Raw genomic sequence first — 24,442 nt, forward strand, 5'->3', positions numbered from 1 at the left:
AAAGAAAGAAAGAAACTACATGAAGACGACACTACATGTCCACCACCAAGGCCTTAGTACCCTACTGAACTTATACTCCAAAACCCATTTATACAAATAAGTCTTTCCCTTCAAACTCTACTACATAAACTTGAGTCAACTTTTCCACCAGATTCATACAAATCAACATAGGAACAAATCAACCATGAAAAAAGAAACATGTCACCACCAAAGGAAAATAATAAATTTCTAGTAACAGACCCTCAATCATAAGGAAATATATGAAATTCCAGAAAAGGGATTTAAAATAACAATATTAAGGAAACTCAGTGAGATGCAAAAGAATACGGACAGATAATTCAATGAAATCAGGAAAATTATACATTATTTGAACAAGAAATTCAACAAAGAGACAGATATCACAAAAAAGAACCAAACAGAAATCCTAGAGCTGAAGAATTCAATAAATGAAATAAAATACATATGCAAGAGTTTCAACAACACATTAGAAAGCAGAAAAAATAATTTCTGAAGTTGAAGACAGGTCTTTTGAAATAACACAGGAAGACAAAAAGAAAAGAAAAAAGAATTTAAAAAAAATTAAGAAAGCCTACAGGATTTATGGGACACCATTAAGCAAATAAATGTTGTATTACGGGCATTTCAGAAGGAGAAGAGAAGGGAAAATGTGAAGAAAATAATTAATGAAATAATAGCAGGAAACTTTCCAAGTCTTGGAAGAGAGAACATCCTAGTCCAGGAAGCTCAAAGAATCCCAAATAGATTCAACCCCAAGCAGGTCCTTTTTGAGGCACATTTTAGTCAAATTGTCAAAAGTCAAAGACAAAGAATTCTGAAAGCAGCAAGAGAAAAGCTTCAAGTCACATATAAGGGAATCCCCATTAGACTAACAGCTGGATTTCTCAGAAGAAACCTTAGAGGCCAGGAGAAAACGGGATGATATATTCAAAGTACTAAAAGAAAAAAGAAAAAGAAAAAACAGCATGAATATCGTACCCAGCAAAGCTATCTTTCAGAAATAAAGGGGAAATAAGATCTTTCGCAGACAACCAAAACCAAGAAATTCATTAGCAGTAGGCCACCCCTTACATGATAAGCTCAAGGGAGTCTGGAAGTGAAAAGACAATAACTACCATTATGAAAACATTCAAAACTATGAAACTCACTGGTAGAACTGATACACAAATAAGAAAAAGAAAGGAATCAAACTTTGTCACTGAAGAAAACCACCCAACTGCAAAAATAATAAGAGAGCAAGTAAGGAACAAAGCATATGTAAAATACCCAGAAAACAATCAATAATATGATAGCAGCAAATCCTCACCCATCAATAATAACCTTGAAAGTAAATGGATCAAATTCCCCCACTTAAAAGACATAGAATCACTGCCTGGGTTTTAAAAAAACAAGACTCAACAATACAATGCCTACAAGAAACTCACCTTACTTCTAAAGACACACAGACTGAAAGTGGGTGGTTGGAAAAAGATATTCCAACAAACAAAAACCAAAAGTGAGCAGAAGTCACTATACTAGTAACAAACAAAACAGATTTTAAGTTAAAAGCTGTAAAGGGAGACAAAGAAAGACACTGTACAATAAAGGGATCAATTCATAAAAAGAATGTAACAATTAAAATATATATGTACCTGACACCAGAGCATCCAAATATATAAAGCAAATATTAGACCTAAAGAAGAGAAAGACCCTGATTCAGTAATAGTTGGGGGCTTCAAAACACTGCACTCTCAGCATTGAACGAATTATCTAGCACTTCAACGTTTATTGCAGAGCGCTATTCAAAGTAGCCAAGATATGGAATCAACCTAATATGGAATCAGCCTAGGTGTCCAACAACAGATGAATGGATAAAGAAAATGATGTAGTATATATACAAAGTGAAATACTATTCAGTCATAAAAACAAATGAAATCCTGTCATTCATGGCAACATGGATGAAACCGAAGGACATTATATTAAGTGAAATAAGTCAGGAACAGAAAGTTAAACACCACATGTTCTCTCTCATATGTGGAAACTAAAGAAAGTTGATCTCATAGAAGTAAAAATTAGAATACAGTATACTAGGGGCTAGGAAGGGTAGGGGGAAAGGGAAGAATAAGGTAAAGGATAAAAAATTACAGCTAGATAGAAGAAATAAGTTCTAGTGTTCTACACCACTACAGAATTACTATAGTTTAACAATAAAGTATTACATAGTCTCAAAAACTAGAAGAAATATATTGAATGTTCCCAACACAAAGAAATGATACATGTTTGAGATGATGGATATGCTAATTACTATTATCTGAACACTATACATGGATTGAAACATTACTATATTCCCCATGAATATTTATATTTGTCAATTAAGAAAATAAAATTTAAAAATAAATAAATAAATATAAGACCGCTCAAAATAAAAATGAAACTCACTAGTCCATAGTAACCAGGGTTGTTTTCTGAAAACTTTCCACAGATATGCTCAGACTAATATGTGTCAGCCTACCAGCACAGTGAACAACATGATACTCCTACCTTCAAGTTCTTTCATATAGCCATAAAAAAGAATGAGATCATGTCTTTTGCAGGGACATGGATGGAGCTGGAGGCCATCCTTAGCAAATTAATGCAGGAACAGAAAACCAAATATTGCATGCTCTCACGTAAAAGTGGGAGCTACATGATGAAAACACATGGACACATAGAGGGAAACAACATATGCTGGGACCTTTCAGAGGGTGGAGGGTGAGAGCAGGGTGAGGATCAGGAAAACTAATGGGTACTAGGCTTAATACTTGGGTGATGAAATAAGCTGAGCAATAAACCCCCATGATACAAGTTTACCTATGTAACAAACATGCACTTGTACCCTTGAACTAAAAAGTTTAAATTTAAAAAAAAAAAAAAAAGTTTCCCATAAAGATCTTTATGTTAATAAATATATTATTCAAAACAAAAAAAGTTCTTCAAAATTTCAGTATAATGGCCAGTTGCGGTGGCTCACAGCTGTCATCCCAGCACTCTGGGAGGTCAACAATCACTTGAGGCCAGAAGTTTGAAACCAGCCTGACCAACAGGGTGAAACTCCATCTCTACTAAAAATACAAAAATTAGCTGGGTGTGGTGGCACCCACCTGTAATTCCAGCTACTTGGGAGGCTAAGGCACAAGAATCGCTTGAGCCTGGGAGGCAGAGGTTGCAGTGAGCCCAGATCGTGCCACTGCACTGCAGCCTGGGTGACGGAGCAAGACTCTTGTCTCAAAAAAATAAATAAATAAATTCCAGTATGACTACCATATCTTAGGTATTTGTGGATAGACAGCCTATACCTTCAGGAATATCTCTTGGCTAACTTTTTTTTCCTCTGGGTATCTGAAAACCTAGTCAGGGCAAACAAATCACAAGTGAATCATTAAAAGAGGAATAATAGAAAGTAATTATCTTTATTTATTTACTTACATGACTATAACATCAAAAATTACATCCCTACACTCTAGCTTAACACAAATCCATGAAAAATTACCTTTTTCCTGAGAAAGCTTTTCCTCCTGGCGTTGATGGTGAGGTTTGTAAGGCGCTGCACCCTGACTGAGTCCTTCAGCCACAAAACCATCCAGAAAAGATAAAGAAGCATCTACCTATATTAAAATTAAGCAAAAATTAGGAATTAAATAAATTTATCCTAAGTAGATTATACAGTCACATAAATAATTTTAGCCCATATATATTTTTAAAAATTCTAAATGAGAAATGAAAACTTCAATTCTAAAAATGCTACCTCACCCAGGCACAGTGGCTCATGACTATAATCCCAGCACTTTGGGAGGCCAAAATGGGCAGATCACTTGAGGCCAGGAGTTTGAGACCAGCCTTGCCAACATGGCAAAACCCCATCTCTACTAAAAATACAAAAAAATTAGCTGGGTATGGTCACACACCTGTAGTCCCAGCACAGCAACCACCCGGTAGGCTGCAGCAGAACTGCTTGAACCTGGAAGGCAGAGGTTGCAGTGAGACAAGACTGTGCCACTGCACTCCAGCCTGGGCGACAGAACAAGACCCCATCTCAAAAAATGAATGAATGAATGAATGAATGAATGAATGAATGAATGAATGAATGAAAATGCTACCCAACTCTCTAGCTTTCCGAAACATCTATAATCAGATCACCTGCCTAGGAATCTAACAATATAAATCATTTGCACTTACTATTAATTTCACTGCAGTGAAGAATATATTTTTGAGCATCAAATATGTTACAGCATCCTATTAGGTCCTATAATTGAGACAAAGGAAGACACAGTTCCTACTCTGAGCAGAACTGTAACCCACCAGAAGAAACAGACATATATACTATGAGGTACGGTAACTGTAGTGGTTTCCTGCTGCAGGGGCTAAAATCAAGGCTTTGGCAGGGCTGCTTCCTTCTGGATGTACCAGGGGAATCCGTTTCTTGTTTCTTCCAGCTTTTAGAGACTGCCAGCATTCCTTGACTTGTGGCCACATCATTCCAATCTCTGCTTTTGTTTTTTCTTTGCCTTCTCCTCTGTAACCTCTTGTTTCACTTTTATAAGGATCTTTGTGATTATATCATGCCTAGCTACATAATCTAGTATAACTGCCCCATCACAAAATATTTAATTTCATCACATCTACCAAGTTCTCTTTAATGTTTAAGGACAAGCACAAATTCCAGAGATTAAGACATGGACATCTTTGCAAGGGCCATTATTCAGCCTCCCACAGTGCCTTTGATTTAAATATCCTAATATAACTGAAAATTATTTTTCACAAACCTATGGAAAATGACTTAATTTTACCAGAAAAAGTGTTAGGAGAATAATTTTTAATGAATAAATAAGAGATGAAGAAAGAATGACAGGGAAAGGAGAAAAGAAGGAGATGAACAAAAACGATAAACAAGTGGAGAGAGCAGTGATGACCTCAGAAAGCAAAGTTTGCCTCTCCTGATTTAGCCAAGTATATACAAATAGCTCAGATAATTTAGAATAGCAAATAATTATCAAACATAAAAATGGCACCTCACTCTCTGAATCTGGAAAGGTTTTGCTTGAATAAGATTCTTAGGCTGCGCGTGGTGGCTCACGCCTGTAATCCCAGCACTCTGGGTGGCTGAGGTGGGCGGATCACCTGAGGTCAGGAGTTCGAGACCAGCCTGACCAACATGGTGAAACCCTGTCTCTACTAAAATACAAAAATGAGCCAGGCGTGGTGGTGGATGCCTATAATCCCAGCTACTTGGGCGGCTGAGACAGGAGAATCACTTGAACCTGGGAGGAGGAAGTTGCAGTGAGCCGAGATCATGCCATTGCATTCCAGCCTGGGTGACAAGAGTGAAACTTCATCTCAAAAAAAAAAAAAGATTCTTGAGATGAGGCTATGTCAACATCATTATCTTTTATTGGAGGAAAAGGGAAGTGTAGTTACTCCCTAGTATAATACTATGTGTAGCATATTCATTCATCATTTCAATAAACATCTCTGGAATGCCCACCAAATACTAAAGCAAGGCCTCTGCCCTTGAGGAACTACTGAAAGAACTAATGAAGAAATGTTCAAAATGAATACAAGCCATGAAAATCTGAGTCAAAATTAGTGGAAATATTACCCTTTTTTCTCTTTCTCAACTAATTTGAATAATTCTAATTACCTTTGAAAGTTTTCTAGACCAGGCACAGTGGCTCACATCTGTAATTCCAGCACTTTGGGAGGCCAAGGTGGGTGGATCACTAGGTCAGGAGTTCGAGACCAGCCTGGCCAATATGGTGCCACCCTGTCTCTACTAAAATTACAGAAAAAATTAGCCAGGCATGGTGGCGCGCACCTGCAGTCCCAGCTACTCGGGAGGCTGAGGCAGAAGAATCACTTGAACCTGGGAGGCAGAGGTTGCAGTCAGCCGAGATCACGCCACTGTACTCCAGCCTGGGTGGCAGAGAAAGACCCCATCTCAAAAAAAAAAAAAAAGAAAGTTTTCTAATTTACACCTGAGGGAGATCATGATATGAAATAAAGAGAGTGAGTATTAAGTGAGAACTTTAGGTTAAAAGGGGTGGTGGCAAAAAGTAGGTGGGAAACTAAAAGGTGGGTGATCAGGCTCCAAAATGGTAAAGATTTTAACACATAGATAGACAAAATAAAAGGGAAAACCACTTTTTTTGGATTCTCAAATAGAGGAGGAATAAAATGACACAGAATTTCAAAGGAGATTAAAAGAAGATAGCCAAACATGTGGAGGTTCCTGAAAAGTGGCATGGCCACGGGGAGTATAAAAGCTCTGAGAACCTTCCTCCATAGCTTGCCCTATGCACCTCCTTCCTCTGTATCCTCTGCAATATAGTTTATAATAAACCAGTACGCTAATACAAATCAAGGAGGAAGTGTGGAATAATGCTAATGAGATATTGCCCAATTCATGAATCGCTACTAAAAATCAATTTGTGTGCACCCCACTGTTGCCACCACCGGCATGTGTGCATGCCACCTCTGGAGGCCCAAGGACTGGCACACCCAATCCTGCCACTGCCAGGACTCATACACACTGCCCAGGGATCTAACAACCAGTATGCCCAGCCAACCACTGCTATCAGTGGTACACAAGGATCAATTCACCTAATGTTCTATCCTCAACAAAGCCTTTCTACAGCCTCCACTAACAACCACAGCCTAAGTCATTCTATTAGTCCGTTCTTGCACTGCTATAAAGAAACACTTGAGACTGGGTAATTTATTTAAAAAAAAAAAAAAAGAAAGAAAGAAAAGGTTTCATTGGCTCATGGATCTGCAGGCTGTGCAAGAAGCATGATACTGGCATCTGTTCAGCTTCCTGTAAGGCCTCAGGAAGCTTTTACTTATGGAGGAGGGTAAAGCAAAAGCAAGCACATCACATGGTGAAAGCAGGAGCCAAAGGGAGAGTCCGGGGTGTGTGTGTGTGTGTGTGTGTGTGTGTGTGTGAGGTGCTATACTTTACAATAACCAGATCTCTCAAGAACTCACTCTCTATCAAGAGGATAGCACCAAGCCATGAGGTATCTGCCTTCATGACCCAAACAACTCCCACCAGGCCCTAACTCCAACACTGGGGATTACAATTCAACGTGAGATTTGGGCAGGAGATCCAAACCATATCACCATTGAGGAACTCACAGATATCACTGATTATAATTATAGTTGAAGAAATCATTTGGAAACTATACTACTGTGCCCATCCAGAATCAAAGCCCAAGCACCTTGTTAACCAATACCACAGACACATCTATAGGGAGAGGTCTTTCCCTACTAAAGAGAATCCATAAACTTAGAACCACCTGCTATGATGCCAGATACACATATGTCAATGTGAGGACACAAGAAAAGTAAGGCAAAGAAACATAACACCTTCAAAGGAACACAGTAACTCTCCAGTGGCAGATCCCAAAAAAAGGAAATCTATAAAATGCTTGAAAAAAAAATCAAAATAATGACCTTAAGGAAACTCAAAAGATACAAGAGAACACAGAAAAACAAAACAAAAATAAATCAAGAAAACAATTCATGATCTGAATGAGAAATTCAACAAAGAGGTAGACATCAAAAATTCTAAGAAACAAACAGAACTCCTAGAACTGAAGAATTCAATGAATGAAATAAAAAGTATAACCAAGAGCTTCAACAATAGACTAGATTGAGAAGGGAGGATCTCAAATTTGAAGACATGTCTTTGAAATAAACCAGACAAAAATAAATAAATGAAACAGAATAAAGAAAGCATATGTGACATATGGGACAACATAAAGCAAACAAATATTTGGATTTTGAGAGTTTAAAGACAAAATGGGCTAAGGCACAGAAAACCTAATTGAAAAATAATAGCTAAAGACTTCCCAAGTCTTGCAAGAGATAGAGACATCCATATGCAGGAAGCTCAAAAGAGCCTCAAAGAGATTCAACCTGGCCAGGTTGAATCCAGTACTGATTCTAAATAGGAAGAAGAGTATCTCTTTTGGAGACTGCAGTGAAGATATTTATATCCTGTGACAGTCTCTTAATATAGAATAATTCAGGAATTTCTCTTATTTGTCGATTTTAAGACATACATATCTGGCGTACATATGATACTTTGATACATGCATAGAATGTGTAATACGTAAATCAGTATTTAGGATATCCATCACCTCTAACATTTATCATTTGTGTTGGGAACATTTCAAATCTTCTCTTTATTTTGAAACATACAAATAATACACAATTATTACTAACTATAGTCACCCTACTGTGCTATCAAACCCTAGAACTTACTCTTCTTATCTAAGTGTTTTACTAACCATTAACCAACCATTCTTCTTCCCTGTCCCCCGACCCTTCCGAGCTTCTTTATTCTCTACCTCCAAGATGCACATGTTTAACTTCCACCTGTGCATAAAAACATGTAATATTTGACTTTCTGTGCCATGCTTATTTTACTTCATAGTGAAATAAGTCCCATCTATGTTGTTAGGATATTACTTAGCTGAATAATATTCCGTTGTGTATACATACCACATTTTCTTTATCCATGTGTCCATTGGCAGACACTTAGGTTGATTCCATATTTTGGCTATTGTGAATAGTACTGCAGTGAACATGGGGGTGCAGGTATACCTTTGAAATAATGATTTACTTTCCATTGGATAAATACTCAGGGGTGGGATTGCTGGGTTTTATGGTAGTTCAATTTTTTTTTGAAAACTCTCCATACTATTTTCCATAATGGCTATCTTAACTTACATTCCTACTAACAGTGCATGAGTTTCCTTTTTTCTGCATCCTTGGCAACATTTGTTATTTTTTGTCTCCTTGATAATAGGCATTGTAACTGAAATAAGATAATATGGTGGTTTTGATTTACATCTCCCTGATGATTTGTGATGTTTAGCATCTTTTTGTTTACCTGTTGGCCATGAAATGTCTGTTGATGACCTTTGCCCACCTTTAAAAGGGATTTTTTTTTTCTTTTTTGGCTGTTGAATTGAGTTCCTTATATATTCTGGATATTAGTCCCTTGTTTGTAAATATTTTTTCCTAGTCTACAGATTGTTTCTTCACTCTATTGATTGTATCATTTGCTGTGCATAAGCTTTTGACCTTAATACAGTCCCATTTGCCATTTTTGCCTTTTTCGCCTGTGCTTTTGAAGTCTTAGCCACAAATCTTTGCCTCAACCAATGTCCTAAAGCATTTCCTGTAAGTTTTCTTCTAGTAGTTTTATAGTTTTGGATCTTACATTATTTAATTCATTGAGTTGATTTTTTTATATGGTGAAAGACAGGGATCTCGTTTCATTATTCCGCATGCTGATATCAAGGCTTTTCAACACTATTTATTGAAGAGGCTGTCATTTCCCCAGTATATATTCTTGGCACTTTGACTGAAAATCAGTTAGTCATAAATACACGAATTTTTTTTCTGGGTTCTCTCTGTTCCATTGGTTTGTATGTCTTTTTTTCATACTAATACCATGTTGTTTTGGTTACTACAGCTTTGTAGTGTATTTTGAAATTGGGTAGTGTGATGCCTCCAGCTTTGTTATTTTTGCTTAATATTGTATTGGCTATTCAGAGTCTCGTGGTTCTCTACAAATTTTAGGGTTGTTTTTTCTATTTCTGAAGATTGTCATTGGTATTTTGATAGTATACTGAATCTGTAGATTGCTTTGAGTAATATGGGCATTTTAACAATATTCATGTGATCCATGAGCAAGAGATGTATTTCCATTTGTTTCTATCCTCTTCAGTTTCTTTTATCAGCGTTTTGAGGTTTTCCTTGTACAGGTCTTCCACCTCCCTGGTTAAATTTATTCCAAGTATTGTATTTTTTTTTTTTTTGTAGCTGTTGTAAATGGCATAACTTTTTTTTTTTCCAGCTAGTTTGTCATTGGTGTATAGAAATGCTACTGATTTTTGTATGTTGATTTTGTATCCTGAATCTTTACTGAATTCTTTTATTGGTTCTAAGAACTTTATGTTGGAGTCTTTAGGTTTTTGTATATGTAAGATCATGTCATCTGCAAAAAGGGACAATTTGACTTCCTCTTTTCCAATTTAGATCCCTTTCTTTCTTTCTTTTGCCTGATTGCTCTGGCTAGGTCTTCTAGTACTATGTTGAATAGGAGTGATGAAAGTGGGCATCCTTGCCTTTTTCCAATTCTTAGAGGAAGTGCCTTCAGTTTTTCCTTATTCATTGTGATATGGGCTTTGGGTTTGTCATATATGGGCTTTATGATGTTAAGTATGCTTTTTCTATGCTTAATTTCCTGTGAGTTTTTATCATGATGGGATGTTGGATTCTACCAAATGAATTCTCTGCATCTATTGAGATGATCATATGGTTTTTGTCCTTCATTCTGTTGATATGAAGTATCACATTTATTGATTTGTGTATGCTGAACCATCCTTGCATTTCTGGGAAAATTCCACTTGATCATAGTGTATTATCTTTTTGATGTGTTATTGGATTCAGTTTTCCAGTATTTTGTTGAGAATTTTTGCTCCTATGTTCATCTGGGATATTGGCTTATAGTTTGTTGTTGTTGTTGTTGTGTCCTTGTCTAGTTTTGGTATCAGGGTAATGCTAGCCACATAAAACGAGTTAGGAAGAATGTCCTCTTCTTCAATTTTTTTGGACTAGTTTAAGAACAGTTGGTGCTAGTTCTTCTTTATAAATTTGCTAGAATTCACTTGTAAAGTCATCTCGTAAGCTTTTCTCTGTTGGGAGACTTACTATTACTGATTCAATGTCACTATTCATTCAGGTTTTCTATTTCTTCCTCGTGCAATCATGGTAGATGTGTCCAGGAATTTATTTGTTTCCATCAGGTTTTCCAGTTTGTTAGTGTACAGTTGTTTATAATCATCTCTAATAATCATTTGTATTTCTGTGGTAGCCATTGCAATGGCTACTTTTTTGTTTCTGGTTTTACTTATTTGAATCTTCTCTCTTTCTTGATTAGTGTAGTCAGCAGTTTATCAATTTTATTGTTCAAAATAACCAACTTTTTATCTCATTGATTTTTTTTTTGTATCTTTTTTAAGTTTCCATTTTCTTTATTTCTGCTCTGATCTTTACTATTTATTTCCTTCTACTAATGTTGACTTTGGTTTCTTCTTCCTTTCTAGTCCCTTGAGGTGCATTATAAGGTTGCTTGTTTGAAATCCTTCTACTTTTGTGATACATGTGTTTATTGCTATAAACTTCCCTCTTAGCACTGTTTTTGCCATACTACATAGGTTTTGGTAAGTTGTGTTTGAATTTCCATTTTTATTAGATTCAAGAAATGTTTTTATTTCCTTATTTCTTCACTGACCTAATCGTCACTCAGAAATACATTGTTTTGATTTTCATATATTTGTTCAGTTTCCAAAGTACCTCTTATTATTGATTTCTAGTTTTATTATATGCAGCTTGAGAAAATACTTGCTATGATTTGAATTTTTTCAAATTGTTGAGACTTTTTTGTGGCCTAACATATGGTCTGTCCTGGAGAATGTTCCATGTGTTGAGAAGAATGTGTATTCTGCAGCTGTTGAATAAAATGTTCTGTAAATATCTGTTAGGTCCATTTGGTCTAGAATGCAAATTAAGTTTGATGCTTCTTTGTTGATTTTTCTGTCTAGATGATGTGTCTTAATCTGAAAGTGATGTGTCAAGGTTTCCAACTATGATTGTATGGGGTTCTACCTCTCTCTTAAGCTTCAATAATATTTGTTTTATATATATTTGCTTCAGTGTTGGGTGCATATGTATTTACAAATGTTATATGCCCTTGGTGAACTGATCCCTTCATCATTACATAATGACATTTCTTGTCTCCTTTATATTTTTTTCCAAGTCCATTTTGTCTGATATAACATTAGCTACTCTTACATGCTTTTGGTTTCTGTTTGCATGGTTATTTTTATTCATCCCTTCATCTTTACAGGTGAGTGAGTTTCTTATAGGCAGCATACAGCTGGATCTTGTTTTGTTATCTATTCAGTCAGCCTATATATTTTAATTGGGGACTTTAAATTGTTTTCATTAAAGGTTGTTATGGATAGTCGAGGACTTACTCCTGTCATTTTGTTGACTGTTTTATACATTTTTTCCTTTCTTCCTTTTTCCCTGTTTACCTCTATGGATTTTGTGTGTGTGATGATAATATTTGATTCCTTTTTCTTTCTCAGTTATGTATCTGCCTTACCAGTGAGTTTTATACTTTCATGTGTTTTCATGTTGGAAGTTATCTTTTCACTCCCAGATGTCAGACTCCCTCAAACATTTCTTGTAGGGTTGGTCTAGTGGGGATGAATTCCCTCAGTTTTTACCCGTCTGGGAAAGACTTTATTTCTCCTTTATGCTGTGTATAGTATACTTACTTGTCTAGCAGTTTCTGGGTTTTTTTCCCCAATGCTTTGAGTGTATCTTCCCATTTTCTCCTTGCCTATAAAATAAGGTTTCTGCTAAGATATCCACTATTAGTCTGATAGGGATACTTTTATATGTATGACTTGATACTTCTCTCTTGCTGTTTTTAGAAATCTCTCTTTATAATTTTGACTTTTGTCAGTTTGACTATAATGTGCTTTGGTGAAGACCTTTTTAAGGTTGAATCTTTTTTTTTTTTTGAGATACAGTTTCACTCTTGTTGCCCAGGCTGGAGTGCAATGGTGCAATCTCTGCTCACTGCAACCTTTGCCTCCCAGGTTCAAGCAATTCTCCTGCCTCAGTCTCCCGAGTAGCTGGGATTACAGGCATGCACCACCATGCCCAGCTAATTCTGCATTTTTAGCAGAGATGGGGTTTCCCCATGTTGGTCAGGCTAGTCTCAAACTCCTGATCTCAGGTGATCCGCCCACCTGAGCTTCCCAAAGTGCTGGGAGCTCTCAGATTCCGTCATACTAACGTGAGAAAGAACTCCAACATTCACCTTAAATGCTGCAGAAACCACATTTTGATATATTCCTGATATGTCACAAATGCAAGAATTACTCTATATTTAATGACAACGCAATTTTTAAAAAGATGGAACACCAATGTCTTACCGCCAAGTCTTCACAACTTCTGTCAACTGGAAGCAAGCTCTTCATAAGTTCCACATTCTCATGCAAATGTTTTAATTCAAATGCATGTTGTCTCATACAAGTATCCAAAGATATGGTAAATTCATGGATTAATCTCTCAACTGTATCAGAAGAGTGTGCCTGAGGTGTCAATTTGGTCACAGCAGCAATTAACCAGGTTTTTGTTTCTGAAGACACAGAGTCATTCATAAGTAACTTGTAGAGCTTAGCTATAACTTCCGCTGGCGTTTCCTTATCTAAGAGGTAGGAATATTCCCCTAATACCTGTAAATAAAACAAAGTGATACTTATATACAAATATCAAGTTATACAATAGACTATACTCAAATCTAAACAAAGTGCCTACTGCTAGAGTGAATTTAAAGTAGATTAAACATCCTCTCATGGTGAAAAAATTATTAAAGATACAACTGTATATTTTAGGTTCAAAATTATACCAATAATTCAAAATGGTTTTCCCCACCATTGTCATTAACAATACATAAAGCAGGATACCTTTACAAGTTTCTGAACTTCTGGAGTTGGTTGTTGGTTTTTATAAGCACTATCACATCCTGTTATTATTTTCCAGTAAGCATTTAAATGATGATTCTCATGTAATGATGGTTCTTACTACATAGTAAGAGGCACTTAAAGTGTTTCATAAAAATACAGATTTCTAGGCTTTATCCCCAGATATTCTGATTTAGTATGCCTGTGGTCCCCAAGGATATACATTTGAATATGCATCAGCTGATTCTGATGTAGACAGTTCACAGAAGAGACTTTAAGAAACACTTATTGGCCAGGCACGGTGGCTCATGCCTGTAATCCCAGCACTCTGGGAGGCCGAGGCGGGTGGATCACCTGAGGAGTTCGAAACCAGCCTGGCCAACATGGTGAAACCCCGTCTCCAGTAAAAATAAAAAAATTAGCCCGATGTGGTGGCACACGCCTATAGTCTCAGCTACTCGGAAGGCTGAGACAGGAGAATCGCTTGAACCTGGGAGGCAGAAGTTGCAATGAGCTCGGATCACGCCACTGCACTGCAGCCTGGGCAACACAGCAAGACTCCATCTCAAAAAAAAAAAAAAAGAAAAGAAACGAAACGCTTATCTGTGTCACACATCTAACTTAGGCGACATACAATTCTGTAAGTGAAAGAACTGATAGGGACAGGAGGCAGAGAAATTCTAGGCAGAAAAGGGTGTGGTCCCTGGTGAAGCCCCACCCACAAGCCAAAAAGCCCGAAACCATGGCCCAAAGTGAGAACTTATATCCATATCCCTATTTTCCCATTCAAATATTGCCTTTTCCTAAACCACCCATGACCCTGCCCTGCCCTGCCCCATCCTGTGCCTATAAAGACCCCAGACTCAGCCAGCATAGAGGAAGAAGCAGCTGGATGTCGGAGAGAAGCGGCTTTACTTCAGAGGGACAGCTTGACAGCGTAACTTCAAAGAAGAATCCAGCCAGAGATGGCTGGACTTCTGGAGAACATTACCTTCGCCGCCCCAGTCCCCCTGTCAGCTCCCCTTCCTGCTGAGAGCCACTTTCACCGGCAACAAAATCCCCTGCATTTATTATCCTTCAATTCATTCATGTGACCTCATTTTTCCTGGACACCAGACAAGAGCTCAGGAGTGAGTGCAGATACAAAAGGGCCCACTGAGCTGTTAACACTTAAGCTGTCTGCTGATGGCAGAGCTAAAAGAGCAGTGTAACACGCTCACTGGGGCTTCAGGAGTCGCAGGTACTCCCCACTAGATGCTGCCATGGGGCGCACACAGAGTTTTGCTCCTGCCAGAGCCCAAAAGCACTCCCTCTGCCTCCCGCACCCACTCACCTGCATGCTCACCCTCCCGCGAGGGGCTGAGAGCTGCAGGATGAGTAAGTGAAGCACCTGTCTCAAAGCCTACAAAGGGGTCAAGTTTTCTTATTTTAGAATCATTAATAAACTGATAATTCAGGAAGTATGAAATCTTTCTGAGGCCGGGCGCGGTGGCTCAAGCCTGTAATCCCAGCACTTTGGGAGGCCGAGACGGGCGGATCACGAGGTCAGGAGATCGAGACCATCCTGGCTAACACGGTGAAACTCCATCTCTACTAAAAAATACAAAAAACTAGCCGGGCGAGTTGGCGGACGCCTGTGGTCCCAGCTACTCGGGAGGCTGAGGCAGGAGAATGGCGTGAACCCGGGAGGCGGAGCTTGCAGTGAGCTGAGATCCGGCCACTGCACTCCAGCCTGGGCGACAGAGCGAGACTCCGTCACAAAAAAAAAAAAAAAAAAAAAATAGAAATCTTTCTGATATGGTTTGGCTCTGTGCTCCCACCCAAATCTCACTTTGAATTGTAATAATCCCCCACATGTCAAGGGCAGGACCAGGTGAAAATAACTGAATCATGGGGGCAGTTTCCCCTGCTGCTTTTGTGAGAGTAAGTTCTCACGAGACCTGATGGTTTTATGATGGGCTTCCCCCTTCACTCAGCCTCATTCTCTCTCCTGCCACCCTGTAAAGAGGCTTCTGCCATGATTTTAAGTTTCCTGAGGCCTCCCCAGCCATGTGGAACTGTGAGTCAACTAAACCTCTTTTCTTACAAATTACCCAGTCTCGGATATTTCTTCACAGCAGCGTGAGAATGGACTATTACGCTTTCCTAAATGGTGTTTATGGAATAATTTCATGTCTTTGGTATAATATCGGTACCAGCAAGAAAAGGAGGCTGGGTGATAAGCAAGGGAAAATGTATAGCTAGTAAGAAGGAAGAGAAGAAAAGGAAAAATAAATAGGACTAAATGAGTTCAATCCTTAAACAGTATGATTATTTTTAGGTGGTTTTAGAAAAAATGGAAGGTAGCTCCAGAAGAACAGGTAACAAAAGTACCAGTTCAAAAATCAATGGTAACGGATGTCTGCTTCGGGGAAGATGGAGAAGACGTATTTATCCCTATTCTTCCTACTAAGTATACCTAAAAACCCTTGATATCATATATAAAACATACAGCAGATTATCTGTTGTTTCATTTACCCCAGACTGGATATGGAGAGCCAGAAACCTGGAAATGCAAATGGGCACAGACAAAAAGCCCCAAGAGGAGCCTGCCCTCTAGTCAATAAGCCAAGAGGACAGAAAACTTTCAGACAATAACCCTCCTACTCCAGCCAAATACCACACAGAAAAATCTGCAGCCCCACCCATACCAGCAAAGGCAGAGTAGAGAATCAAGACTGCTACCCTCACTAGGCTACATGAGGTACCCCAAACTCCCCAGCAGGGTGGGAACTGAGAAGGCTGAGTGAGGAGTCAGGACTTTCATCCCCACTGAGCTGTAGAGAGGCCTACTCCCCTGCAGTGTCAGTAGAGACTGGGCAGGGAGCCTGCACTTCACCTCCACCGAGGAGAAATGCAGTGCCCCTGCCTTTCTCTGATGGGAGTGTGTCAGTGGAAACCTGATGGAGTCAGGATTTTCCCCACTGTTCAGCAAGCCACCCCCTCACAGTGTCAGTGTAGGCCACAGAACTGAAAAGGTCAATAGCCTTCTCTCAACAATTAATAGGACTAGACCAAGAATCAGCAAGGATATAGAAAAACTCAACAACACCATCACAACAGACTTTACAGAACACACCACACAGAAAAAGCAAAATAGATACTTTTCAAGCAACCACAGAACATATACCAAGATAGACTGTGCCTTGAACTGTAAAACAAACCTCAAATATGAAAGAACTGAAATCATACATAGTATTTTCTCTAATCACAATGAAATCAAACTAGAAATCAGTAACAGAAAGATAACAGAAAATTTTCTAAACACTCAGAAACTAAACAATACTTTTCTGAATAATCCATGACTCAAAGATAAGTCCCAAGGGGGAAAAAAAAACCAAAAAACAAACAAACCAAAAAAAAAAAAAAACACTGAACTATTGAATGAAAATTCAATCAAGAGATTTTTCTTTAAGAAAATTGAATTTGTAATTTAATAACTCCCCTAAAAATCTACAAGTCCAAATGGTTTCACTGGAAATTCTACCAAATTTTTAAAGGAAAATTAACAGCAACTTTATGCAAATTCCTCCAGAAAACAGGAGGGCACATTCCCAAGTCATGTTATGAAACTAGTATTTACTTTGATACCAAAACTGGAATACCACAAAAATGAAAACTACAGACCAATAGCCCTCACGACACTAGATAAAATTCTCAACAAAGTCTCAAGAAATCTACAAGAACACTCCTAGAACTATGAAGTTAGTTCAGCAAGACTGTAGATTACAAGCTCAAAATACAAAATCTATTGTATTTGTATATACAGTTGGCCCTCTGCATCTAAAGGGAATTGGTTTCAGGACTCCCTGTGGATGCCTGAATCTGAAAATAGTACTGAACCCAACTGCCATCAATTGCCAAATGCTTCTGATCATGTCTTACACTCACAAATTTAATGCCTTTTCCATCTTAACTAAGATCTCACCATGCACTGTGACCGTAACTTTCGTAGTGTAAGGTATGACAGCAAAACTAACAGGAGTTTTTTTTCCTTCTTCACAATTTCACAGAGACAATTTCCCTTCTTACTGTAGAATTTTACAACCTCAGCATATGTTTCTTTTCTCATTAAGTCAAGAACTTTCACCTTTTCACTTAAAGGAACCATTTTTAAAGCTTCTCTTTGGCATATCCAAATTGCCAGCATCACAACTCTTGTGCAGTGGGACCATGATTAAGTAAATAAAGGTTACTACAATATAAGCACTGCAATAATGCTACAGTTCATCTGAAAACCTAGACAGCTACTGAGTAACTAACAGGCAGGCAGTGTATACAGCATGGATACACTGGACAAAGAATGATTCAGGTCCCAGGTGGGGCAGAGCAGGATGAAGTGGGATGGCTCAATATTTCATCATGCTACTCAGGACAACACATAATATAAAACTTATAAATTGTTGATTTCTGGAATTTTCCATTTAATATTTTCAGACCATGACTGGCCACAGGTAACTAAAACTGCAGAAAGCAAAACAACAGATAAGGGGACCTACTGTACCTGACCTGTACGCTGTAGAAAGAAAGAAAAGACAATCTAAATTAAGTGGAGTGACATGCCACATTCATGGACAAAAAAAACGAATGGCCACAAAACCAATAATCAATTCAGGAAGGATCATCAACACTAAAGCCACTGAAGATAAATGAGGAAAAGATATTTGCATAGCCTGATAGAATCACCTGACAAATTAGTTATAATTTACAAAAAGGAAAGATACCTTTACAATGCAAAGATCTGGAGGTCACCTTCTTTTTTTTTCTCCATTTGGTAGAGACTGGGTCTCACTTTGTTGCCCAAGCTGATCTCAAACTCTGGCTTCAAGCAATCCTCCCGCCTCCCAAAGTGCTGGGATCACAGGCATGAGCCACCGCACCAGGCCACCATCTTAACCCAAACTTATAAACTTACAATCACCAATAAGTGAACAAACTGACATTATATATATCCTGATATGATACAGTAGGAAATACACAACATTGCCTACGCAGTATTCTCACTAAAAATGTTTAACCTGAACAAAAATAATCAGATATCCAGAATGTAGGACCTTCTACAAGTGAACAGCAGTCATCCAAAACAAACAAAAAAATCAGTCATAAAAACCAAAAGAAAGTGGGGTTCATTACAAATTTAAAAAGGCTAAAGAGACATAAGTAAAGGCAATTTGTGATCCTCATTTTTTTTTTTTTTTTTTTTTTGAGATGGAGTCTTGCTCTGTCGCCCAGGCTGGAGTGCAGTAGCGCAATCTCGGTTCGCTGCAACCTCCACCTCCTGAGTTCAAGTGATTCCCCTGCCTCAGCCTCCCGAGTAGCTGGGACTACAGGTGCATTCCACCACGCCTGGCTAATTTTTTGTATGTTTAGTAGAGACGGGGTGTTACCATGTTGGCCAGAATGGTCTCGATCTCCTGACCTCGTGATTTGCCCGCCTCAGCCTCCCAAAGTGCTGGGATTATAGGTATGAGCCACCGCACCCGGCCTCTTTACACTTCTTAGGTATGATAACAGTTTTATAGTTATGTCATTCATAGAAGATTCACGCTGAGGTTCTAGGGGTGAAGTGCCACAATGTCTGCAATTCAATTCTAAACAGCTCAGCAAAACAAACTGTATATAGGTAGACCTAGATATACCTATAGATGCAGATATAGTAAAACAAATGTAGTTAAAAGTATTTAACTGGGCTAGGTGCGGTGGCTCACACCTGTAATCCCAGCACTTTGGGAAGCTGAGGCGGGTGGATCACCTGAGGTGGAGAGTTCGAGACCAGCCTGGCCAACGTGGCAAAACCCCATCTCTGCTAAAAATACAAAAATTAGCCAGGACTGGTAGCATGCACCTGTAATCCCAGCGACTCAGGAGGCTGAGATAGGAGAATTGCTTGAACCCAGGAGGCAGAGGTTACAGTGAGCCGAGATCATGCTACTGTACTCCAGCCTGGTGACAGAACAAGACTCTGTTTCAAAAAAAAAAAATTTCTTTAACTGAAAAAGCTAAATAAAAAGTATATTTTAATATCTTAGTCTTTGAACTTTTCTGCAGATGAGAAAAGAAAAAATTTAAGTAAAAATCTGGGGAAAATTTAAGCTAACATGCTGACATTTGGCAATTCTATAAAATATTAAAATGTGCATACCATATCACTTCTCTAAATCTCCCCTAAAGAAACACTCACCTATGTGCACAAGAAAGAATACATAAAGGTGATGAGCTGTATGCAATTACATGTGATTATATTACATAAAATTGTGACCTTTGTCTTGAAAAAAAAATGATCTCCACTACTGGCTTTGATGAAGCAGGCGGCCCTGTTGGTAGGCCACATGGCAAGAAACTGAAAGCAGCTCTAGCAGCTAAGGACAGCTGACAGTTGACAGTATGAAAGTGAAATCCTCAGTCACAAAAACTCAGCCACAAGAAAATGAATTCTGACAAACACACATGAGCTCGAAAGTGGATTATTTACCAGTCAAGCTTCAGATGATTGCAAGGTGCCAACACCTTGACTGCAATTCTGTGAGACCCTAAGCAGAGAATCCAGCTAAGCCATGCCTGGACTCCTGACCCACAGAAACTATGAGATAATGAATTTGTATTGTCTTAAGCCACTAAGTTTGCGGTAACATTGTTATGCAACATAAGAAAACTAATATAGCACAGATAGCCTATCAATGATAGACTAGATAAAGAAAATGTAGTACATATACACCATGGAATACTATACAGCCATAAAAAGGAATAAGATCATGTCCTTTGCACAGACATGGATGAAGCTGGGAACCCATTATTCTTAGCAAACTAACACAGGAACAGAAAACCACACCACATGTTCTCACTTATAAGTGGGAGCTGAACAATGAGAACACAGGACACAGGGAAGGGAACAACACAGACCAGGGCCTATCAGGGAGGGTGGTGGGGCTGGAGAGCTTTAGGAAAAAGAGCTAATGTGTGCTAGGCTTAATACCTAGGTGATGCGTTGATAGATGCAGCAAACCACCATGGCACACGTTTACCTATGTAACAAACCTACACATCCTGCACATGTACCCTAGAACTTAAAAAATAAAATAAAATAAAAAAGAAGAAGAAAAAAAAGTTAATAATAGAAGTATTCAGCACTGTGCCTGGTACCTAGAAAATGCTTCTTAAAGATGAACCTCTTTCTATTTGGTTAAAATAATTTACAGATTATTTTTAAAAAATAGTTTTTTAATTTTTAAAAAAAAATAATATAGTAGAGATAAACGAGTATTCAAATATTCAAACACGGATGCACATAAAAAACACAACAAAACACTGTAAACACAAAGAGATAAGTAAAAGACCAGACAAGTGAGATGGCAGAGAGAAAAAACAGAGAAGTAAATAGTTAAGTGATACATGGTGGCCATTTGAAAAACTAATAGCTGAAGGAGTTAGCTGAGTAAAGTGAATGGTTTCTGAAGGAAATATGTTAACATTTGGTTTGTATAAAAAATGTTTTTTAAAAATGTATGATTTAATGTACTTTGCTCACCCAACTCATAACTTGAAGAAATCTCTGTGGATAGAACACATTTTCCATATCTAGTAAAGTGAGGTAAGACTGAACTGCATAGAGTCTTAATTGCTGATCTTCTGTTTCATCATCAAAACCTACAAAGAAATTGATACACCATTTTAATTTCCACAAACTTATCTAAGGACTCTGTAATAAAAACATTTAACTTTAAAATGTTTACTTTACAGAATGTAATAGTCTACCAACCTTCTGCTAGTAGTCTCAGAAAGTTATTGGGAATATCAGGATGCATTACATCTCCTCCTACTGAAAACACAGCATTCATTGTCTGAATAAACCACGCATTATCAGGAGCATATGTGTCCACAGTGTTAAGAACAAGTACACTTCCAAATGCTACTTATTAAAATTATCCTTCTGTAGCAATCTTTAAAATAATAACTCCAATTCATCCTAGTATGGCATTTTTACCTTTAACCTCTGCCATAAATTGTTCCATACCCCAGTTTTATGTAAAATAGGTACTCAGTAAAAGCTTATTTAATAAACTTAATAAACTGAGTTTGTCACTTTAGCACCACACTTGCACAAAACAGTCATCCAATAAATAAATGTGAAATAACTGAAAGAAACAAACCAGCTAACTAGATGCAAATAATGGAAAACTATATTCTTCAAAAAAGAATATAATTCACTTCAAAGAAGCTAAATACTGTGGTATGTCTACTTGAACAAATCGTTTAGCATCTGTTCTTTTCTTTTCCCTTTTTTTTTTTTTTTTTCTTTTTTTGAGACAGAGTCTTGCTCTGTCGCCCAGGCTGAAGTGCAGCAGTGTGATCTTGGCTCACTGTGACCTCTGCCTCCTGGGTTCAAGCAATTCTCCTGCCTCAGCCTCCTGAGTAGCTGGGACTACAGGTGTATACCACCACACCGGCTAATTTTTTTTGTATTTTGGTAGAGACAGGGTTTCACTGTGTTGCCCAGGCTGGTCGTGAACTCCTGAGCTCAGGCAATCCTCCTGCCTCCGCCTCCCAAAGTGCTGGGATTACAGGTGCTCAGCCTCTTTTCTAATCTCTTCCTCATCAGTTCTAAAGTTCTATCATTCTACTGGCCAGAGTTATAGTACTGACTAGGACAAAACTAGACTTAAGCAATTTCCAATATAATTTCATTAACAGTATTCACTCACTCTTTTTTATAATTAAACAGTAACATTTTTTCACTTTTTTTTTTTTTTTTTTTTTTGTAGATGGGGTTTCCCTTTTTTTTCCCCAGGCTGGAGTGCAATGGTGCTCACTGCAACCCCCGCCTCCCAGGTTCAAGCGATTCTTCTGCCTCAGCCTCCCTAGTAGCTGGGATTACAGGCATGCACCACCACGCCCAGCTAATTTTGTATTTTTAGTAGAGATGGGGTTTCTCCATGTCGGTCAGGCTGGTCTTAAACTCCCAACCTCAGGTGATCTGTCCGCCTCGACCTCCCAAAGTGCTGGGATTACAGGTGTAAGCCACCACGCCCGGCCTAAACAGTAATGTTTTTTAATGAATGGAATATCCTTATGACCTGTAAAGTTCTTCTGACTTTTAAGAAACAAACTTGAAGAAGAGTAACATGTTAATAGAGTTCCCAACTACTTAATTGTGACAATTTCCAGCATAAAACAATAAAGGATAAGTTTTAGCATCCTGACCACTCCCACATACCCTCCGCTTTCCCCAAAACACAAGAACTTTTACTCAGAAAAGAAATCAAGATAGAAGTAGAGACGAGGCAGGACTGAAAGAGGAATAAAGAGGATAAAGGTTCCTCTATCTTCCTGCTCAAAATACTGACAACATGAATAAAAGAAACCAGCAAAAAAAAAAAAAAAAAAAAAGGCCATCTCCTAAGAGGTCTACACAAATCCCTTTTTCTGACAAGAGGCTTGAAAATCAGGAATAAAACGTATTGCTAGGTCTCTGAACTCAACTTCAGGTGACCATATCTATACCAATCATCTTAAAGTCACCGTGTTACTATTTTAAGACTCATGGTCCAAATAAAAGGATATTTCTCAGCCAGCTCTGCTATTTTGCCAACCAAATTGACGATGACATACTCTTCTTTGCTCTGATGTAAATATTCAAGCATTTTCTGGACAATAACTGTTACATTCTGTGCATTAGTAATTCTGTAAAGAAGTTCCAGAGTCTATTTAAAGAAGAGAAATTAAAAACATTATAAAACTATGCATAACACCAATGAGTACAGTAACATAAAGGTTGATCATACAGTTGATTCTTCTACTTTTATGGAGATCTACTGGGTAGCCAGTTAACAGGTAAGAAATGCAAATTTCAATGAAAAGCTTAAGAAAGGTAAAACTATTGTCAAAAAATGACTTATGATCAATTCCAATGTCTATAAGCTTTCTATTGAGATAATCACAATCTGGCATCTTTACATGACAGAATACTTAAGAGACTAAAAAGTTCAAATACAACAGATATATATTTTCTAAAAACATAACAACCCTTAAATATACATTACCTATAGCTATGGGTGTGTATATATGCAAGTGTATGTATGTGTGTATAAATCTAGTCTTGGAAACTATTTCCCATGCTACAGAAGACAGCAGACTATTTTCCAAACAACAGAAGACAGGCAAACAGCTTTTGTTTGGATGGACAAAGGCTGGTGGCTCAAATGCTCCAAAGCCTAGCAAAGCCTAGTTCAAAATCTTAGTCATCAAGGAAGAACTGTTTTATAGCTACTTTTTTTTTTTTTTTTTTTTTTGAGACAGGGTCTTGCTCTGTCACCCAGGCTGGAGTGCAGTGGTACAATCTCAGCTCAATGCAACCTCCACCTCCTGGGCTCAAGCAATTCTCCCACCTCAGCCTTCCAAACAGGTGGGACTACAGGCATGTGCCACCATGCCCAGCTAAGTTTTTCGTATTTTGTAGAGATGGGGTTCGACCATGTTGCCCAGGCTGGTCTTGAACTCCTGGGCTCAAGTGATCCTCCCACCTTGGCCTCCCAAAGTGTTGGGATTACAGGCATGAGCCACTGTGCCTGGCCTGTAGCTTTCCTTCTTTTCCTTTTTTTTTTTTTTTTTTTTTTCTTGAGATGGAGTCTCGCTCTATAGCCCAGACTGGAGTACAGTGGCACAATCTCAGCTTGCCATCAAGACTGGCTAATTTTTGTATTTTTAGTAGAGATGGGGTTTCACCATGTTGGCCAGGCTGGTCTCGAACTCCTGACCTCAGGTGATCCGCCCACCTTGGCCTCCCAAAGTGTTGGGATTACAGGTGTGCCACAGTGTCC

General features: G+C 38.2%; 1 protein-coding gene across 2 annotated transcripts in view; it reads right to left on the bottom strand.

The window, feature by feature from the left end:
* Positions 1-3,221: 3,221 nt before the first annotated feature.
* LOC116272933 (AP-4 complex subunit epsilon-1-like) overlaps positions 3,222-24,442 on the bottom strand; it is a 56,778-nt gene continuing 35,557 nt past the window's right edge. The window contains exons 11-16 of one of the 2 annotated variants that reach the window (XM_031661849.1): positions 23,187-23,326; positions 21,385-21,497; positions 21,154-21,272; positions 13,059-13,361; positions 4,213-4,279; positions 3,491-3,641 (exon numbers count right to left, since the gene is read on the bottom strand). In XM_031661849.1, coding sequence (XP_031517709.1) covers positions 3,601-3,641; positions 4,213-4,279; positions 13,059-13,361; positions 21,154-21,272; positions 21,385-21,497; positions 23,187-23,326 — 783 coding nt within the window. In that variant the 3' untranslated portion in view covers positions 3,491-3,600. Of the gene's footprint in view, positions 3,642-4,212; positions 4,280-13,058; positions 13,362-21,153; positions 21,273-21,384; positions 21,498-23,186; positions 23,327-24,442 lie in introns of both variants that reach the window. The other variant, XM_031661848.1, reaches the window with a different exon arrangement.

This window comes from Papio anubis, unplaced genomic scaffold (genome assembly GCF_008728515.1).
Source record: "Papio anubis isolate 15944 unplaced genomic scaffold, Panubis1.0 scaffold265, whole genome shotgun sequence".
In the NCBI taxonomy this organism is placed as follows: Eukaryota; Metazoa; Chordata; class Mammalia; order Primates; family Cercopithecidae; genus Papio; species Papio anubis.